The following is a 21,556-nucleotide window of genomic DNA, read 5'->3' as shown; positions in this document are numbered from 1 at the left end:
TGCCCTATCATTTGGAAGTAGGCGGGTTTACACCTGGTCTCCGCACCCACATATCTCAAAGGGCACAACAGTTTTCTTTTCAAGTTCAAAAGGCCTCATTCCAACAAGATTTCATTGTCTCTCCTCTTTTGGGATGTGACCTGATCTTAGGAATCCAATGGTTTCGTCAGTATAAACCTATTCCCAATTGGGGGCAGGACACCTTTATTATCTCTAAAGGTTTTCCTGAGCTTGTCATGATTCGGGGAGATAGGAGCATTCTTGGCATTCCTATGATTTCTCATCTCCAGGCCCGACGAGCTATCCGCAAGGGAGCAAAGGGAGCATTGATTTATGCTCAGACAGCTTCTATCTCATCGATAACCGCTGTCTCATCTTCTTCAGTCCATCCGTTGGCAGATCTCCTTTCTCATTCAGACATTTTAAGGATGATCTCCCACCCAGTATTCCACCCTCTCGTCCTGTGGATCATCTTATCGATTTGGTTCCTAGGACAAAACCTCCTAGCAAGTTTCCCTCTTGTCTTTCCAAGACTTTCAAGGGCAAGCTAGAACAGTAGTCAGTTCTCAAACATTTGAAACATGTTCCTTATGGACGCATTTTCACAGTCATCACAGACCACCAAGCACTTCAGTGGCTCCCGACGATGCCAAGTGCCCAGTGGAGTGATCAGCACACTCGACAGGGTCAGCTCTTCCATCAGGTTGGAGGAATGATCAAGTACATCCCTGGTCAGCATAACCCAGTAGCAACTGTTCTTAGTAGAGAGACCAACATCCAACCCAATCAGGAGTCTACCATTCTCATCATCTCTGGAAAAGACTTAAATAGCATAGAAGATCAGTATGTCAATTCCGCAGAGTTTGGTACTCAACCCAGTTTGGCCCTCAATTTTCAGCCTGGCCATTATTCAGTTCACAGACAGGCAAGTAAGTTTAGACGAGATGTCCACTTCAAGGAAGGGGATTGGGTCTATCTGCGTATCATGAAACAAAGATTGAAACAAGTGGGCAAACGTTGTCCCAAGCTTTCATTCCATAGTTTTGGACCTTTCCCAATAGTTAAGAAGTTAAGTGATGTCTCCATGAAGTTAAAGTTGCCTACCAGTTGGACGATGCATGATGTTTTCCATGTTTCTTGGCTAAAACCATATGTTGGACCAGAAGTGTTTGATGTTTCAGATGAACAACAGCCAGACGTGGTAGACGAAGCAGAAGTCATCGAGCCCGAGCAGATCCTTCTTCATCGTTGGAAGCATGGTTCCGGTCGACGGATACGTCAGTTCTATACGAAGTTCCGAGATCGAGGCACCCATGAAGCCGTATGGCTAGACAAGGAGTTCTTTCAGGAGTACCCCAGTTATTGGCGGACTACTTGGAAGCCATGAACCTGCCCCCAAGCTAAGGAGGAGGAAATGTCACATGCACTCTGCACTGTAGTGCATGGTGACAAATTGGCTCATCATCATCAGTGCAACATTGTAACAGTATTAGTACCATTCAGAATGATATTTGTCGTACGCCGTGACCCCATTGTAACCCCATTGTAATCCTCAATCCAGGATAAGTCAGGCACGAGCTACGTAGGTCATTCTCAGCCATAGCAAGTCAGTCAGTTAGTCTAAGTCCCTTAACCCACTTAAAGAGACACATTCATGCATATACAGTCAGTAGAAACCTTAGGGTTTGCATCAGAAAGCATTTTGCATATTTGCACATCACTCATCCATTGCATCTAGGCCATGGCAAACACCCCAGATATCATCTAGTATTTATCAGGATATTTACTAGGATTTTTTTGATATTTTTTTTATCATTTTCAACATTTTACACATTATTTAGGCATTTATGTTGGACATGAGCAGTCAGCCACCTCAATAGCCAGCCGACTGGCTCCTTGTGTCCATATAAATAGAGTTCTTGCATAATCATTCATTCATTCAATCATATTCAGCAAAGGAGCCTTCAAGTGCTTGTCATCCTCAGCACTAGGAGCATAAGCGATTGCAATCATATAATCATTCATTCATTCAATCATATTCAGCAAAGGAGCCTTCAAGTGCTTGTCATCCTCAGCACTAGGAGCATAAGCGATTGCAGTTTCAGCCTCCTCCTCTCAGCGTTTTCCTCCTACAGCAGTAGGCGCCTCAACCATGAGCATTCAGCCATCTTGCATCAGCAAAATGCATTAGTTCAGCATTCAACCTTCAGTCCACCTTGCGTTTTCTGCATCCATACAGTTTTCAGCATTCATCCATTCATCGTTTTGCTCCAGCCACTTGGTGAAGGTAAAACGCGCATTCATATTCAGTTTCAGCATTCATACACTCAGTCTAGAACAGCCCCAAACAACCCCTCTCTCAACCCTAGCTTTGCATCCCTCCCTCATTCCATTGGGAAGTGTGCATAGGCTCGAGATTGGACATCTTTGGTGCTTCTACAGCAATGCACAATTCAGCCCAACACTTGGTCTTCAGAGATCTTGCGTTTGGCTTATCGCGTCAGTCACACCGTCAGTCTCTTTAAAGATAATAAAGCAAATACTATCTCGGTAACGGGATAGGCGGCCCTTCAATGGGTAATTCGGGACCCCATACGGTGTACAGTTCTCATCTCTCTCTCTCTCATATCTCTTTAAAGTTTGAAGTATTAAAGTGGATTGCTAAACTCGCGAAACTCAGGATACAGAAGACGGTGTGAGCATTTGTGTGACAGGATCCTCCAATACGAATACTTCCGCTGCATGTTACAATACAAGCCAATATGACTGCTGTACAGGGTGCCATGTGTACAACCCAGCCGACCATTAGGCCTTGTGTAGATGTGTGCACATATGGCAACGAGATGGACATGGGTCTTAGAAGGGTGGGTAGTAGAAAAAAAAAAAGTAGCCGCATGGGGCTAATGCAAATTTAGGGGCCAATTTTTTTTAAAGGAAAAAGCACGTTGCTATTTTTATATTTTAGAAAAATAATAAAGTCACGTTTTGTTGGAAAAAGCGTGGGTTAGGGATATTTTTATCCTTGTGCACATAGGAAAGGCTTTTAAATGTTTTTTTTATGGAAGCACATGGATTTGTGTATTTTACTTACCTAACTCGTTGCGTGATGAAACTTTGGAGACAGTCTTCGCGTGGATACACAAGGTTTCCAATTCTCGTGCGTGGAGTACAGGTAGATAGTGATTTTCTTTGCATGTTCTCTTGCCTTTTCTCGCGTGAACGCGTCAATTTCTCTCTTTAAATGTGAAACGCCAAAACCAGTCACATAGATTATCTTGCAATAGCAACCTTCATTCTCCAATTTTTATCTCTTACCATGGCGGAACAGCTCCATTTTGGTACGACCATGAGGAAGACTATCCTCATGGGCTAGGAAATCATATGGAGGTTCAGCGGGACATGGTAGAGGGAGTCTTGGAGAAAAGTATTTCGAGGGTCGGATAGTCAAACTGCAGGCTTAGTTCCATGTTGTTATTCAGCTTTTGTGGCAACTGGTGATAATCCTTCAGACAGCAGTGGTTAGTTCAGCCACCACTGCACGGACAGTTTCAGAGTCTCTTAGGGGTCTCCTCACAGGAGCAACCCTTATGGGGTGGACAGTTTCAGAGTCTCTTAGGGGTCTCCTCACAGGAGCAACCCTTATGGGGTGGACAGGGCAGGTACGCAAACCCACTATGTGGGTGGATTTCGAGACGCAATTTTGAGATGAGTTCAATGCGGTGTCTGAGTTGTTCACTTAGATATGGAGAGCATGTCTTTGACACATGTTACAAGGTTTTTAGAGACTTGCTAGATTTGAGCATGCCATGCAGGATGTGTGGCATCTTCTGATACACATTATGTAGCCTATGTAGTACGAGAGGGGGACATATATTTTATAGTGTGGATCCTTGTGAGTGTAGGCTACCTGGTGGATACCACAAGATGATGAGAGGGATGTTTGATAGCATGGCACTGGATATCTAGATTTTGGCCACCATGTTTGTCGTGTTTATCATCGTTGTCCAGATTGACATGGGGAATCCTTCTTACACTTTTAGATCTAGGGATAACTTCGGTTCCTCTAGATAGTTTATCTGTGATTTGTCTAGTTACCAATTTGACAACCATCCACGACTAAAATTCTTCAAGGTTGTCACTTCAATCGCAATCCATGTTTGTCATAGCCGAGTACTAATGACTACTTGCGTAGTGACTATTCGTAGTTAATGTTACTTTCTTGTATGATCATTGATCTTGCCTGTTTTGACATTGCTAATTAGGGAGCCTTGGTTTTACAATCTGGTCCCCACGTCTTATCTGTTGTACGGAGGGATCATGGAGGAGATTGGGCACATTCTATTGTAGCGCATGGTACTCTTGGATACTTTTTGAGCATATCCTTTGATAGAGGTTATGGCTTTACACTAGGATATGCTTCATATAGGATTTCCGGATGCATCCATATTTCTATTTGGGTGTTAGTTGATCGAAGGTGAGATGCGTTGATTTTTGAATCAGTTATAGGGAAAAGGGAAAATGGATTGGGGATTGCAGATGATTGAAGTGTTGTTACAGATTGATTGCATCTATAATTGGATTGGGGTGGTGAAGCTCTTATGTTTTTCATGTTCTGAGTGGAGTTGGGAAATCGGTTGGGTTACTAGTGGATCTTGAGGGGCGTGAATATATTCTGCAAAGATTGTATCACTAATGGTATTTCAGTGGATTTCATGGATAAATTTATTCTTCTCTGAAGGATTGGTTTGTGTGCCGGATATAGCTAGAAATTTAAATATTTGGGTCCACAAACTGGTGAGTGATAGATCTGTAACATAGATGGGGAATTTCCTGGTAATATGGGACACTAGGGTCTCCTTCATGTGCGGTTTACGGATTTTCGGTGAGGTGGAAGTTTTAACCTCCGATGTGATCCAGAACTAAAACTGATGTTTTACTTGCCTTTGTTCATGAGCTATGAGCTCTATCCTCTAATGTGTCAAATATACGGTTATTGGATTTGTTATCCAGGACTCTGTGGTAGAGTGCTTATACTAGTTCGACCCAGTCCCAGTAACATTGTGATGTTTGCCATTTGGATTACCTTGACACAGTAGTTGGGCAGAACTTGAAGTTTCTAGGTACTTCAGTCAGTCATGATTGACTGGGTTGAGTTCCTTCTCATTATGATTGTTCTCGGCCTGTCAAGCAGCAGAGAGGATATATCATATTTTGGTGGAATGTTGTACGCATTTGGCACCAGGAGACCAATATATACATATACATACATACATATGTGTGTGTGTGTGTGTGTGTGTGTACACACACACACATACATACATACATAAACATATATATACACACATATATATATAAAGAGAGAGAATGTCTGCCCTCAATCTGGACTTGGGCAAATTTCGATTTCTCTTTACTAAGTTGCTTGGAACATCAGTACAGCCTGCCTCAACAAAACCGCAGATTTTGACAATACCTTTGCAAAAGATAGATCTATTGTTTCATCATCGGTCCCATCATCATCATCACTCGCATACTCCCCATCAGTATCCGAAAGCACGAAAGATGCAGCCTCGCCACCGGCAGCCTTATTGGTGGCCTCTGCTTGTTCTGCCTTCTTACGTGTTTCCTCCATCTTGAGTTGCCTAAACCTATTATATTGTTCAAACCCAAACGAGAGGATCAGGAAGATTCCCTGTCTTCAAAATTTGTTCAAGTAACAACAACATTTTCAGTCCCCACCCACATACAGAGACTTGATTACAAGAATTAAGAGGTAGAAGTACCTTTCCCCGCGACGATCCTTTTTTTCTAGTACCGGTGCAGGCGAGCTTGAGGGTAATGCTTGTCCAGCACTTATGATATCCTCTCCATCCTTACTGGTAGGGGGTTTGGCACCACCCAGCTTCCGTAACCACACTTGCTGCCCTGTGCTTAGAATATTATTTGTCAACCTGACAAAAAATGAAAAATCATCAGATCTAAAAGCACAATTGAATCAAATGACACATAGATTTGGAACAAGCCTTTGGGTCTTTCATAAACATTAATACCATCTCTCTCTCTCTCTCTCTCTCTCTCTCTCTCTCTCAAAAGAATGTAGACCTAGCCAAAGTCAGAGCTGCTCGACAACCAGGTAAGTCGGCAGTCTACCAGGAAGGAAGAGCTCTCACTGAGGATTTTTGGAAGCCTGAATCAGAACCCAAACCCCCTAAGAAAACTCAAAAACCACGTCCGATGAGTGTTGATGCGCAGCATCATAGATTTACTAGTTGATTCGTAGGATGTTCTCTTTACTAGACCATGGATTTGTCTTAAGACAAACATGATCTTTAAGATATGTACTATCTCATAGGTCATTTTGGCCTTCCGAGGACGTTAATATAACTCTCTCTCTCTCTCTCTCTCTCTCTCTCTCTCTCTCTCTCTCATGCAAGGCTACGGAGATTGAGACAAAGGAACATTGCTGTAGAACTCTTGTGTATATGTGCTAAGGTTTTCAGAATAGAGAGAAAGAGAGAGAGAGAGCAGTAGATCCCAAACACATAGAACACAAATGTAGTGCTAAAGATCCATCATTGATTACTTCATGGCACGAGCATCCACATCACCCACCTACGCTGACACCGTTGCATCGACATCAGTTCATACCAGCCGTACAATATTCGTGTCCAAGAGGAGTCTTGACCATCTCATGGGCCAAGCGCCCCCACAACCCAGAGCACCACGGATCTCCACCACACAGAGACAGATCCATGAAATTCTTTGATGACATGACATGCCCTCACCATAGCCCCATCTACCATCAGAAGGTTTATAGAGTCATCTTTCAGTTTTCAGATTTCATGTCCTTTTTTAGTTTTTCCATGGCACTGTATACCCATGGTATCATTGTACTATTCTTTTGTAGATGTTAATATATCTTTCTTTCTTTCTTTGTTTCTCTATAACCTGTAAGGAGAGAGTAGATCTAGGAAACTTACCAGTAAAGACTAAGGCCGGATGGTACTGATAGAGAAAAGTAACCTATCATCAATGGAAGAAACTTCAAAATGACCTGTGTGTTCTTCTGGCTTAGATCATCCGACTGCATGGCTAACCAGAAGTCAAAAAATTTATACTGACGATGTCGAACTGACAAGAATCAAAGCAAAGCTATGATATGAAGAGCTTAACCTGTGGAGTTTGCATTATTTGCATTGATATGTACTGTGACACTATCAGGAGCACAGGCAAGACAAGGTAAGCGATGGTATCACTCCAACCTAAAGGTGGAGCACCATCCTACAAAACAAAGGATGCCTCAGTAAAAATTAATGTCAACATCTAGCACAAAACACAGAAAAGCTATAGCTTCTGTAAGCTCTAAACCTTTTCTTTTAATTTTTGCCTTGGGAAGTAAAAAAAACAGAAGTTCTTAAAAAATTTAAGATGAGACACAAAAAAAGAACTTACAACAAAGGGGAAGAGCCATGAAATGCCACTTCCACTTTGTCGGGCAGCAATGGTAGTAGGTCCGGCTAAGGAAGGGATCCAAAAGAAACCTTCTGTTAAAAGACCCTGAGCGCACAAGACAGCAAAACAATGGCAGCATATATCAGATGTCCATGCCTTCATGTCTGAATAAACAACCCATGACGAAAGGCATAGCTTAATTGGTAACTTCCAATGATCTCAAAAGCCATATAGCAATGGAAAGTTCAGGCTACTTCCCAAACTTGACAAAAACCAAAGTGCAATCTCGACTCCCTGAAAGTCTACTCACAAATTTTCAAAGATCTTAAATCACTTGGCGCCAACATCAGTACAATCTACACTCTGGTGTTCTCACCTCATTTGCCACATTTGACAAGGCTCGGTAGAGACCAATCCAGACGGGGATGGTTGCCAAGGTCGGCAAGCAGCCTACAAAAACATGAAACCACATTTGAAAAAAACAGCAAATCACCGGAAATACACTATGAAAGCAACCAGAACTCCGCTCTCAAACACTTCTTCCCTTTTTACCTGCCAATGGATTCACACCCGCTTGTTTGTATAGTCGTGCTGTTTCGAGTTGTATTTGCTCCTTTTTAAAAAAAAGATGAATCCCATAATAGCAAAGCAGGCAAAAAACAGTTGACATAAAACATTACGAAGTAAGAACTGAAGAGTTTTATTCACTTATCTCAAGAATGCAATGGGAACCTTCAGACCCTTCAAAAATAAGATATGCAGAATGACCCTTCCAAAATAAGATGTATGCTGAAATGAATGGCATTACACAGGCACACATCACTATTACATTCCACTGATTGAGACAAGCAAGTTATGGACATTGCCGAAGGACAACCAGGGGAGCCGATTATCAATGGATCCTCAGAGGCACCCTGGTCAGGTGGACACAGGCATCACCCCATCCCCTTTCCTTCCAAGCATCCACAAGAAGCTCTTGCATTGGAGCACTATGAGACACTCTCTGATGGGCCGAGCTGTTGTGGCTAACCAAGTCATTTTAGCCACCATCACCTCTTGCTGGTCCTTGAGATCCTGCGCTGGCCAAGTTCAATGGTTCATACGACCTTTAGTCAAGGGGGAGACAGAAACAAAGCTCATGCCAAAGTGGCCGTGGAACACCATCATCTTACCTCCTCACAATGGAGGTCTAGGCATCCTTGATGTTGCAAGCCTAAGCCACACACTCCTCTGCAAACTTACTGTCCCTGTCCTTGAGCCCAGTGGAGAGCCATGGAAAAAAATTCGATACTCCAGCCTCAGCCACTTGTAGCCCCCTCCCTGGCCACCATGGGATCTTCACAAAGGCACCCTCATGCCTGCCTGATACGGTGATACCTCGGCAGATGGCATGAGCTGAAACCAGCCCTCATACAGTCTCTCCCCTCCGTGTGGAAGAGGAACCACTGCCGTAACACGATTTGATGACTTCTAGAGAGACCACCCATCAACCACACACTCATTATACCTCTTCTTTCAAAATGCAGAGGGTAACAGAAAGTGAGGTCAGGAGGACATCATCTTGGGCTGATATAACAAGCCTACATTATCCTAGAAAACCTTTTATATACACCCTTTAGAGACCTTTTTCACAGCAGCCCTAAAGCAACCTACAGGAGTAAGGACTAAGGATGCTGCCAAAGTGATAGTCATAGGATACTGCCCAAGTGAGTCACCAAACACCCCAGGGCCACCCACTAAGAGGCAAAGAATGTAGCCCACATCCAAAGTCAATAGGCTACTAATCACCACCTTTCCTTGACCCGGAGGAACTTATTGCTGAGGCTCCTGACCAGGCAGGGGCAACATGGTTATATCTAAGGAGACTTGTCGCTGTCGAATTTTATTGACCAGGAGCTACTTATGTTTGAGGCTCATGATCAAGGGACACATGAAGATACCCCTTACTTCTAGGCTCGACATTTTATGGCTACTTTTTGTCAAATCTTGGTTTGGATGTTCTCATGTTACATGCCATGTTCTCATGTTCTCATGTTACATGCCATATTGCATATATGTAATTGATGAACTATCATTGTCTCATAGACCCTTGTTGTATTTCGTTAGATGTTAATAAGATTGTCTCTCTCTCTCTCTCTCTCTCTCTCTCTCTCTCTCTCTCTCTCTCTCTCTCTCTTCCATCTGGCCATCACACACTATTGCGCCTATCCATAAGGCAAGAGACCCCATGGATCCTAATAACTACAGAACCATCATGATCGGCCATATCTTGGCCAAGCTCTATGGATGTATACTTGAGTCTGAGCTCAGTACACTGGCAGACAGAGAGGGATACAGGAGGACCTCCTCTACGCTGGATCACATATTCACGCTCCGGGCTATCATCGAGCAGGGCCTCAGCAGGCCAAGGCAAATGCTGACTATATTGCTGCTTTGTGGACTTCCACAAAGCTTTTCATACAGTGCCTGGGGCCCGTCTCCTACAGCGCTTACAGCATTTTGGGGTCTCATTTGACAAGATCTGGGCTATTTTTGCCTTATATGAGTCAGTTATTGGCAGGGTCAGATACCCAGGACTCTTTGAGGAGGTCTCTAACACCATTGGAGTGAAACGAGGATGCGACCCTCTTTGGACTCTACATAGATGAGATCTCAGACTTCATTGACAGAGCCGGGGGCAGATGAGCTTCTCTAGGAGGTATTCTTGTTTCCATCCTTTTATATGCTGATGATATAGTACTCATTGCAGATTCTGAGGAGAGGCTACAGAAGCACATGGATACTTTACAGGATTTTTGCACACGGAGGGGGCTCTCATTCAACCTTGGGAAAACCAAGGTTACGGTATTCCACACCTCCTAACCCAAGGTTGTTAGAGGCGTCAGAGGCGTTTGGTACGAGGCGGGTATGGTACGCGCCTCGAAAGACTCGTATTTTTTAGAGACGTTAGAGGCGTGTTAGAGGCGTCTGTTTATATGTGTATATATATATATATATATATATATATATATATAAGTGTGATGGCCCCGTCCCCACGGGACCCCAAAGGGGCTCAATTCACCTTGCCGACGTGCCAAACGGCACCCGAAAACGATGGGACCGGTCGACGTTCCCTGCGGCTCGCATAGAGCCAACGGCAACGGGGAACCCACGCCAAGAACAAGAGAGAGAGAAGATCTTGAAGATAAGACTCACGAAGGAGCCGTCATTGCTATTAACCAAGAAATATTTACAAGGGAGAGGGTCGCTTGAGAGAGGGGCATGAGCCACGGCCGTTACGGGGGGCGGGGGGGAGGGGTTGCGAACCGTGACTCGGAGGTAGAGAGGGAGTTGGGCGCTTGAGGTTGCTTGAGTGTGGTTGCTTGGGAGTTGGCTTGTCCCCCGTATAGATGCAACAAATACGGGGCGGTCAAGCACACCCCCAAAGCACCAAGGTGGCCCAGATAGAAATCCCAAACGGGAGGGCCACCACATACACCCCTCCTTTACAGAGCTTGAAGCCCCTTTCAAGCTACAAAAAGGTTATGTACACCATGTACAGGGAGGCAATACATGACCCTCAACAGGTAAGGCATGACATGCTGTTGGCATCATCTTGCAATGTTTCAGGAAATTTGTAAAACTGCATGACCAACTGCTTGTGTGCATCTAACAACTTTGCCTCATGCACCCAAACACAATCTGTCATGGGTCGCCCTTTCCACTTGACATAAAACTTTGGTTGATTGCGGCGCACCCTTGCCTTTAAAACGATCTCTGGTTCAAAGGGGTTGGAGTTGTTGTCGACGAGTGGCACATGGCGACTGAATCTCTCATCGACATAGAGCCTCTTGAGTAAACTGATGTGAAATGCATTGTGTATTCTAACAGTTTCTGGTAAGTCTAACTTGTAAGTGACTCCATTGTAACTCTGCAGGACACGGTAAGGACCATAATACCTGTGGTTGAATTTGGGGGTGAGGTTATTTGGCGACGCGATGTTTTGGGCGCTGACCAACACCAAGTCCCCCGGGTGGAATTCATCGTGTCTTCTTTGGCGATTGGCATACTTGGCATACTTTTGCTTACTCTGTACTAAATTCTACCTGGCTATCTGCATGCGTGTTTGCCATTGTCTCAAAAACTGTTCTGCATCGTGATCCTCTGCATGAATGGCTCCAGTGGCGATTGCCAAGGGGGTTATCACCTCTTTTCCCGTTGCGAGTTCAAAAGGCGAGAACCCCGTAGCATTATGTATGGAGCTATTATAGTGGAATTCTAGGATCTCGAGGTAATCTGCCCAGTCTTTCTGATCTGCTTTGACATAGCTGCAAATGTAATCCTCGATTCCTTGGTTGATCCGCTCCGTTTGTCCATCCGTCTGCGGGTGGTAGGCGGATGAGAAACGAAGCTGAGTGTCTAGTAACTTGAAGAGCTCCCTCCACATGGAGCTCATGAACCTTCCATCCCGATCGGAAATTATGGCCGTCGGTAACCCATGGTACTTGAAAACATGTTTGAAGAATAGTTTCACCGTCTGATACGCAATGAGGAGCGGCTAGTGGGAATGAAGTGAGCCTGTTTTGAAAAATAGTCGACCACAACAAAGATGGTGGTGTACCCATGTGACTCGGGCAACTCGACGATGAAATCCATGCTTACCACATCCCATGGTCGAGACGGTATTGGCATGGTTTGCAACAAACCTGCAGGTTTCACCCATTGCGCCTTCACCAATTGGCACGTGGGGCATGATCTTACATATTCAACCACGTCATCCTGCATCTTAGGCCAATAGAAGAATCTACTCAATTTCTCAAACGACTGTTTCTGGCCGCCATGGCCTGCCAATTTGCAATCATGGGCTTCCCACATCAATCTAGCTTTCAAGCTAGGCACATCTGGCACATAGACTTTCCCATGGGCATAGAAGAGTCCATCATTGAAAAATCATATAACCCTACCTTGCCCTTGTGGAGGTCGCTGAACATCTTCTGCACTGCAGCATCCTGCTTAATGGCTGTACTAATTTCATCTAGGACCCCACTGTCCACTGCACTCACTGCATTACTCTCTGCACTCACTGCATCAATCTCTGGCATACGGCTCAATGCATCAGGCATTGCATTCTGTTTGCCGGGTTTGTGCACTATGTCTATGTCAAACTCTGCAAGGAGATCTTGCCACCTAGCCTGCTTGGGTGACAACTTGGGTTGGGTTTGAAAATACTTGAGGGAGATGTTGTCGGTGAAGACGTTGGTGTGTTTGTCCTGTACATAGTGGTGCCATTTCTCCATGCAATGGACAACGGCGTACATCTCTTTCTCGTGAGTAGGCCACCGCTGTTGAACATCTGAGAACTTCTTAGATTCATAGGCGACGAGATGACCGTCCTGCATGAGCACCCCGTCGAGAGCTCCATCCGAAGCATCGGTATGGATCTCGAATTCCTTGTCGAATTCGGGTAGCTTCAAGACGGGAGTGCGACACATGGCCACTTTCATTTTTTCAAATGAAGTGTTTTCTTTTTCTGTCCAACAAAAAGCCCTTCTGCCCTTGGTGATATCTGTCAAAGGGATTATAATTTTGCAGAAGTCACAGATATGTTTGCGGCGGCAAAACTGTGTGAAGCCTACAAACTCGCGGACTTCCCTGACATTCTTAGGTATTGGCCACTTGACCACGGCTTCCACTTTGCATGGGTCTACTGTGATTCCTCTATTATTGACAACAAATCCCAGAAACTCCACCTCTGATACTGCAAACTCACTTTTCTGGTTTGGCATAAAGCTTGCATTGTCTGAGTCTCTGCAGCACTTTGGTTAGGTGTTCCTTATGCTCTGTCAAGGTTTTACTGTAAATCAAGAGATCATCGATGTAGATAATGAGAAACTCATCAAGATAGTCTTTGAAGGCATCATTCATCAGGGTACAAAAGGTGGCCGGAGCGTTCATGAGGCCAAACGGCAGCACGAGCCATTCATAGCTACCATACCTTGTCCTAAATGCTGTCTTCTGGACGTCCCCTTTTGCGATTCGAATTTGATATAGGCTCTTGGCCGGTCATCGAGCGTCCACACTTGGACGCCCGCCCGTCCATACTTGGGTGCCCGCCCGTTAGTATATCCCTAACTCAACTCGCCAATCAGCCTGCCTAGTTCCAAGCTTCCCCAAGCCTCCAAACTAGTCTTGCGTGCATGTAGCACACGGTAGATACACACTGTGCACATGACATACTCCCCTTCCTCTAAGAGCTAACTCCTGAGCTCACTAAAAAGCCAGGGTAATCTCTCTGAAGAGTAGTCAATGTCTCCCATGTAGCGTCCTCCTCAACACGATCCTTCCACTTGATCTTGTATTCCGTGATAAGCGTATTACGCAATCTTCGTTCACGAAATCCAAGAATCTTTTCAAGTTCGTGCGGAACAAATGTCATGTCCTCAACATCTATAATTTCTTGAGGAGTAACTAACTGATCTGCTCCACCCAGTACTTCCTTAAGTCTACTGACATGAAATACAGGATGAACTTTCACATGAGAAGGCAAATCCAATTCATATGCAATTGAACCAATCCGTCGTGTAACACAAAATAGGCCACAGTATCTAGGGGATAATTTCGGAGATCTACCTGTCCGTAAAGTCTCGGAATCTTTCAGAAAAATAATCCTCCCATAAACTCTGTCTTTTGGATACATATGCTCAAAGCATATTCTCCAAAATTTAATTCACTCTTTCACTCTGGCCATCAGATTGAGGATGATCTGAGGAACTCAAATTCAAAGTTGTTTTCAACTTCTCAAAAACAAGTTTCCAAAAATCACTCGTAAACTTAGAGTCCCTATCACTGACTATGTCCTACGGTAACCCGTACAGTCTAAACAATTGCTCGATAAACTACCGTGCTAATTGCGTAGCTGTAATAGTCTTCTGAGTCGATAAAAATCTAGCCATTTTTGTCAAGCGATCTACCACAACCCAAATAGAATCGTGGCCTTGATGTGTTCTTGGCAATCCGGTAATAAAATCCATGGAAATACTTTCCCATTTATTACCTGGGATTTGCAAAGGATGCAACAACCTAGCCTGTCAAAAGCGTTCAGCTTTATTTGCCTGACAAATTTGACACTTGAGAACATAATCTTCTACATACCCTTTCATCTTCGGCCAATAAAAAGTGTGTTTCACTAATGATAGTGTCCTGTGTACCCCAGGGTGTCCAGCAGAAGGGGCGTCGTGACACTCCTTAAGAATCTTGGACCTAACGTCCGGGATCTATGGTACACAAATTTTGTCATTACGAAATAGTAAACCATTCCGAATCATCCACTGGCCTCCTGCAGCCTGAATAGTAGACTGCTCAGTCATCGAGTCTTGGTCAATCAATGAGCTCCCGTCCTAGATCTTGTGCCAAAATGGACCAAAATAACTATCAGTCCTGCAAAGCCCTCTCAACAATGACTGAAATAAGTCAGTAGAAATCTCGGTGAACGACAAAGTATGTAATATGCGGAAGCTTCGGAGAAGGATCGGTACTTCAAAACTCAGAAATCAGCACTCTTTTCGCGACGGAATTAACGCACAAACTGAAAGGAGATGTGCAGAAAATAGAGAGAGAAGGGGGAGATGGAGAGGACACAGTATTGGGTCCCAATTACCCTCTGTAGGGACCCCACCACGGATGGTGTATTTGCTTTATTAGAATGATGTAAATCTGAAAACAAATACAGAAAACTTGACCTTTTCTTGGCTAGAAAATCCTGCCCTTGACCTTCAGAAGTCCACCCCTTTGCTTGGCAATCTCCTTGGCTTGACTGGCCCTTGATTGGCTTGAGCACTTGGTGAAAACTGAGATGAATGATGGGATTATGGCCTCCACTATTTATACTCCTCCTGAGGAGCAGTCGGCCAGCTGAAAAAACAAGCTATGTCCCACGACTGGTGAAATTCAGCAATAAATGCTGAATTAAATCCCAAAAAATACTACCTTTTTTTCCTAACAGGCTGAAAGTGATGCGCCTGCTTCTGATTGGCTGGACACCACTTTTGTCCACAATCCCAAGGCTGGGCAGGCTGTATGGGCTGCCCCATACATGCCCTACAGCCATCTAAAGGCTGTAATCCCCTGGAGATTGCCTGATCTGTGCCCTAGGGCTGTCCTACAGCCCCTCCATGGCTGGTGGGTTCAGCCTGGGCCTTCCTAGCCCTCATGGGGGTGGTTCTACACCATTCCCGTGCCCACACTCAGATCCGGGGTAGCCCTATGGGCTGGCCCCTTGTCCTAAACCTAATCTACTCAGTGATCTGGCATCCGGTACCATACCAGATACACAGAACCACTGACATCATTCTAGAGGGAGACTCACAGCGCGGACTGGCACTGTTTCATGTGCAAGACAGTGCACACTTGACCTTGGACTCATGTGCAAGACAATGCACACCTGACCTCGGACGACTGAGATGGATCCCTGGCTGACTCGTCCCGGACTGGGCTCACATGGAACCAGTTCACCATCCCAGGTCCTGCACCTTCTGTACAAAAATGTCTACGTGGCATCCAAGTGCGGGATGCACGTGACAAAGTATTCACCTCTCGAATTCGACTAAGCGCATCTGCAATACTATTCATGGACCCTTTCTGATAACGGATCTCAAAATCAAAATCTTGCATTAACTCTGCCCAACGAGCTTTCCTGCCTCTCAAATCAACCGCGTCACACATACTTGATTGACTGATGATCAGTCAATACCACAAACTTGGAGCCATATAAATAATGTCTCCAAACCTTGAGAGTATGAATCACAGCATAAAGCTCCTTCTCAAGGGTTGGCCAACGAGATTGAGTGTCGTCTAGCTTTTTACTTTCAAAAGCAACCGGTCTACCATCTTGAAATAGAGCAGCCCCGATAGCATAGTCACTGGCATCAGTTTCGAGAACATAAGGCCGACTAGGATCGGGTAATGCTAAGATAGGTGCTTCCTTGACTTTATCTTTCAAAAGTCTGAAGGCCATATCCAAATCGTTATTCCAAGTGATAGACTGATTTGACTTACGTCCACGACCTTTCAATAAGTCGGTCATCAGTAGTGTGAGCTGAGAGTACTCCCGTACAGATTTCCGAAGAAAAACAACAAAACCGAGAAAAGAACGAAGTTGTTTCACTGTTCGTGGTATAGGCCAGTCCAGAACCTTCTGAACTCGGTCATGCTCAATCCATCTCTATTGATCTTGTGTTCCAAGTAAATGATGTCGGTCATAAAGAACTCACATTTACTTAAGTTAGCATATAGTCGATTCTGTCTTAAAATAGATAAGACAATCGTGAGGTGTCTGACATGATCCTCAAGAGTACGACTATAAATCAAAATATCATCCAAGAACACCACCACAAATTTTCCCAAATGTTCACGAAAAAGATCGTTCATCATTTGCTGGAAAGTGGCTGGAGCATTGGTTAACCCAAAAGGTAATACCAGAAACTCGTAATGGCCATACCTAGTCCGAAAGGCGGTTCTTTCGACATGCCTTTCATGAATACGTATCTGGTGGTAGCCAGTACGTAAATCTATCTTTGTGAAATATTTCGCTCCTGCTAACCGGTCAATCAGGTCATCTGATCTAGGGAGAGGATAACGGTTCTTAATGGTCAGCTTGTTCAATCTCTTGTAATCTATACACATTCTCCAGGTATTGTCCTTCTTTCTCCTAAGCAACACAGGTGCACCCCAAGGTGATTTACTTGGACGGATCTGGCCCGTCCTCAAATAATCTTCGAGTTGTTTAGCCAACTCATCTTCCTCAACTTGGCTCATCCTGTAAGGTGGAATACTGACAGGATGAGCACCAAGGATCAAGTCAATACAATGATCTACTGCCCGTTCAGGTGGTAAACCCGATGGCAGTTCCTTAGGAAATACGTCTTGAAACGAATCAAGTATCTTCTGTAATTCTTTGCTTTCAAACACACTTAATTCATTTACATCCATGGAAGGGATGAGAAAAGAAGAAAGTGGAATCAATACACAATGGAAAGCAGTATACAAAGAAGAATCCATTATATTTCCAAAATCAATTGTATTTACAAGAGGTCCCTAAGAGGGATGAATACAATCACCTAAAATACTATACTTGGTGTCCTTATGCTGAAAAGAAAAAATATGACTAGACCAATCTATCTGGACTTCAAGAGTCTTAAACCACTCAATCCCTAATAACAAGTCTACATTTTCTAGATGCATAACATAGCATTCCAGAGTATCTTTGTAGTCTTGAATCTAGATTGAAAGCATCTCCACCTTGCGATCCCAAACTTGCCTTCCCGCGCAGGTAGGCGTACCTCATAGGTATGGTCGCTGAGTGTCGTATCGACTCAATTTCTGCACAAGTTTGTAGTTAACAAAGTTATGTGAACTGCCAGGGTCTAAAAGAATGTGAATTTTATGGCCATTCATTTCTCCATAAACTCGGAGAAGTAGAATTGAACAGACAATCAGAACAAGTACTAGGACGAGAAAGTACAATAATTGACGTACCTGTCAAAGACAACTGATTAGCTGTCTTTGGCTTGGGTCCTGTGTTTGTCTTGGTACCCTTCTGCTTTGGGCACTTGTTACGCATGTGTCCTTTTTCTTCGCAGATAAAACAACGTCCTTCCTTCTTGAGCTTTAAAGCCCTAAGGAGTTGTTTCTTCTTCGCTGGTGTCGAGCTGGAACTCTTCGAAGGTTGGTCCGAAGACTTTCCTTCTGTCGCGTTAGCCATAGAGAGAACTTTCTTTTATGCTTGTTCCCCTGCTCGGTAACGGGTTTCGACTTGGAAGAGACCATTGTATCATCATAGATACGAGCTGAATGAATGGCCTCGTCCAATGTTTTACATTTGTTATTTTTTACCTGTAATCGGTATGAGTCTGGTAAACCAGCTACGAAAAACCCCAAAAGAGTAGTAGGATCCATCTTTGTAGCTTTCATCTGCAAGTCACGAAACTTCTGGAGATAGACCTCATAAGTGAGGTGCTACGAGGTCATGGTCAAAGCTGAAAACCGGGCAACAACATCATAATCATCCTCTTTCTTGAGGAATTCCTTCTTAAAGATGTCTTCGAATTGTGCCCAAGTCGCTGGCTTAGGGTTGAGTTCCTTCCACCAAAGCAAAGCTTTGCCGGATAGGAAACCTGCTGCTAACTGGATCTTCTTTCCATCATCATATGGATGAAACTGAAAGTGAACTTGCCACTTATGTAGCCACGTGTCCACGATCTCCTTGGTGCGCTGCTTTTGCTCGCCCCCAAACCGTTCCGGAGTAATGTTGGGGCCTAAAGCTGAAGCCAAGGTATCCATACCCGAGAAAGTAGAGAGGGTAGTGGTCAAGAGAGCGATGGAGTTCTGCAAAGCTTCCATCTGGGCTACAATTTGTGTCTTACGTTCCGACGAAGAAGCTTCGAGAGCTCCTTTGAACTCTTGGAAATCTGATTTTGACACAAAATCGTCAAAAAGATCGGCATCGGTACCTTCCGTAGCCGGCAAGCCTTCGCGTTCCACAAGGGGCTCCAACTCCGATTCTTGGGTCGACATCGTGAAGAGGGTACGTGGAGAGAAAATTCGATCTTTGCACAACAAAAGTGCGAGTGAACTTGAGAGCTTGAGAGCTTGAAAACTTGAGAGATGTGTGGCAAGAAGCCCACTTAAGGGGGTTTATAAAGATAGCCCCAAAAGCTAAAAATCTCCAAAAGCTAGGCTTAGCTTTTACTTTGCTTTTGTGTTTTATATATATATATATATTCTAGGTTCTTAAAAAATAAATAAAACACCTTGGAAACCTTGGAAGAGGGGTCTTTTAAACCTTTTTTTTTTTAAATTAAACTCCAAAAAAAAAAAACAAAAGCTCTAAAAAAAACGTGGGCTTTCCTTGTTTGTTTTTTTCTCCTCCTAGATTAGACCCGCCGGCGTGCTGCTGTCTGCTGACGCCATCCTACTGCCGTCGCCAACTGCTATCGGCGCCTCTGTGCGTCATACGTGTAGCCGTCGGCCGGTGCTGCCTATGCCAATCTGCGCCTGCGCCAGCCTACGTGGGCCTGGGCAGCACGGCAGCGTAGCCCTAGGCGCCTGCCGGCCTAGCCTAGGCGCTGCCTGGGCTGGCTACGCAAGCCTGGCCACAAGGCCACGTGGCCTGGACGCCCGCCTTGCCTAGCCTGGGCTAGGCGCCTACGTGGGCCTGGCTGCTTGGCCGCCTTGCCTAGCCTGGGCTAGGCGCCTACGTGGGCCTGGCTACTTGGCCGCTGCTTGGCTAGCCTTAGGCGCCTGTAGCCGCCGCCTTTGCCTACACGCACAGCTCCCTACGACCAACAGCTCCACACGATCAGTCCTGCAACGCGCCTAGTTCGCTTTATCTTGCTCTCTCTCTCGTTCGTTCAACGAAAAGCAACGTGCTTTTTTCTGATTTCTCTCCCGACTTGCTCATGCGTACGACTACACAAGCGACTCTCTCCTCTTCTTTGCAAAGCAAACGACCCTACGTAGACTACCACCTCCCATCAACATGGGTTTCTTTGATGAAGAAAAAACACATACTGAATTTGAAAACAGTAGCATGCATAGAAAAACAGCAAGCTTTTTAACACATACCTTTCTTCGCCCTCATCTTCTCTACCTACCGACTTGCTCGTTCACGAGGTATGCTCTGATACCACTGTCAAATCCCCACGGATCTCCTCGTGATCGTTCTTGGTACGCGACTCAAATCCTGCAAACAAACGAATAAACAAACAAGGGGGTACACGCCTGACTCACCTCCCAACCATGACAGTCGTGGGGGCGAACCCACAGTCTTGGCTGTCCCCACCGAGCCACGAGCTGAGCTAACTAGGATGACGTACCGACCAATCTCCTCCTCGCGACGTCCCATACCGCCACGAAGCTGCCCTCGCGGGCCTCGAGACTGCTGCCGGCCTCGGCTGCGTAAAGCAGGTGCACGTCTACACTAGATCCAGGCTCCAAGACCATAGAGCTCTCACAAACTCGCGAGACTCTCTATATCCCAATAACTAACCTTGGTCACCCTTTTATAGGCTCTTGGCCGGTCATCGGGCATCCACACTTGGACGCCCGCCCGTCCATACTTGGGTGTCCGCCCGTTAGTATATCCCTAACTCAGCTCGCCAATCAACCTGCCTAGTTCCAAGCTTCCCCAAGCCTCGAAACTAGTCTTGCGTGCGTGTAGCACACGGTAGATACACACTGTGCACATGACACCAGTGGTCCCCCCCCCTTCTCGGGCGCGGTCCCAGCTTAGATCCTCTTCAAGGGGGTGGGAGGGAAGCTGGTCCTCAGGACACTCATGCTGGAGAGTGGCAGACCATTGGCCCCAGACGGAGCCACCAACTGACTTTCAGAGCTTAGCGGCGCCGCCGAGCGCACCAAGCTGGCAGAACACGGGAAGATACGGTTTTGTTAGAGAAACGTTTCAAGCATTTATCTCGGAACTCGTATTTTCGAGGAGACGGTGGCTCTCATTCGGATTTGTGTGGTGTTTCATCACTCCAGGCCCTCCACGCTAGAGTGGCGCAATGATCTTCTCCTTCCCCTTGAGTGCAACCCCGGGGACGGAATGGGATACGGAGTTGGTGTCTGCTACCATCCAAGGGCAGGTAGTCGAACTCTCTCATGGAGCCCACATGTAGAAGCTCCGACATCCCAACATCCAGGTGGGCACGAATCCTACCCTCCTGTGGAACCACTCTATCCGGGCCCTGGAATATGCATACTCTAGGCACCATCTGTCACAATGAAGGTATCTGTAGGAGGACGGGAGAGGTATGTCCACCGAAACATGGAGAAATACAAAGACAAGCACCTCCAAACAGGAGGAAACCAACTCCCCTTCCAGGTCCTTGTGACTAGAGCCACCCACCTCCATCCGTGCCAATGGCCAAAAGTAAGTGCGCACATCAGTGATACGCAGATAATGCAAATGATGTGAAAGCTCTATTGCCTCCCTGTGGATGGCGACAGATGCGTTTTTGGACAAGGATCGAAGACGAAGGCTTGACTCCTGAACTAGAATTTTCCTTAGTGGGTCAATTGCAAAATGGAGAAAATGGTTGGGCCACTGGTAAACTCCAATGAATGGTAG

The 21,556-nt window shown here is 45.3% G+C and overlaps 1 protein-coding gene across 4 annotated transcripts in view; it reads right to left on the bottom strand.

Moving 5' to 3' along the window:
• Nucleotides 1–21,556, bottom strand: part of LOC147623915 (inner membrane protein PPF-1, chloroplastic-like) — a 36,878-nt gene that overhangs the window by 7,847 nt on the left and 7,475 nt on the right. For 2 of the 4 annotated variants that reach the window (XM_086820539.1, XM_086820540.1), the window contains exons 4-11: nt 8,002–8,062; nt 7,826–7,899; nt 7,450–7,554; nt 7,171–7,278; nt 6,978–7,081; nt 5,781–5,948; nt 5,471–5,645; nt 5,084–5,180 (exon numbers count right to left, since the gene is read on the bottom strand). In XM_086820539.1, the coding sequence (XP_086676665.1) occupies nt 5,130–5,180; nt 5,471–5,645; nt 5,781–5,948; nt 6,978–7,081; nt 7,171–7,278; nt 7,450–7,554; nt 7,826–7,899; nt 8,002–8,062 (846 nt within the window). In that variant the 3' untranslated portion in view covers nt 5,084–5,129. The remainder of the gene's footprint in view (nt 1–5,083; nt 5,181–5,470; nt 5,646–5,780; nt 5,949–6,977; nt 7,082–7,170; nt 7,279–7,449; nt 7,555–7,825; nt 7,900–8,001; nt 8,063–21,556) is intronic. The other 2 variants (XM_086820538.1, XM_086820537.1) reach the window with 1 other exon arrangement.

This window comes from Cibotium barometz, chromosome 26 (assembly GCF_041138505.1).
Source record: "Cibotium barometz isolate CiBa-2024 chromosome 26, ASM4113850v1, whole genome shotgun sequence".
In the NCBI taxonomy this organism is placed as follows: Eukaryota; Viridiplantae; Streptophyta; class Polypodiopsida; order Cyatheales; family Cibotiaceae; genus Cibotium; species Cibotium barometz.
Note: the sequence above shows the minus strand (reverse complement) of the source record. Positions and strands in the feature narration are given on the sequence as shown.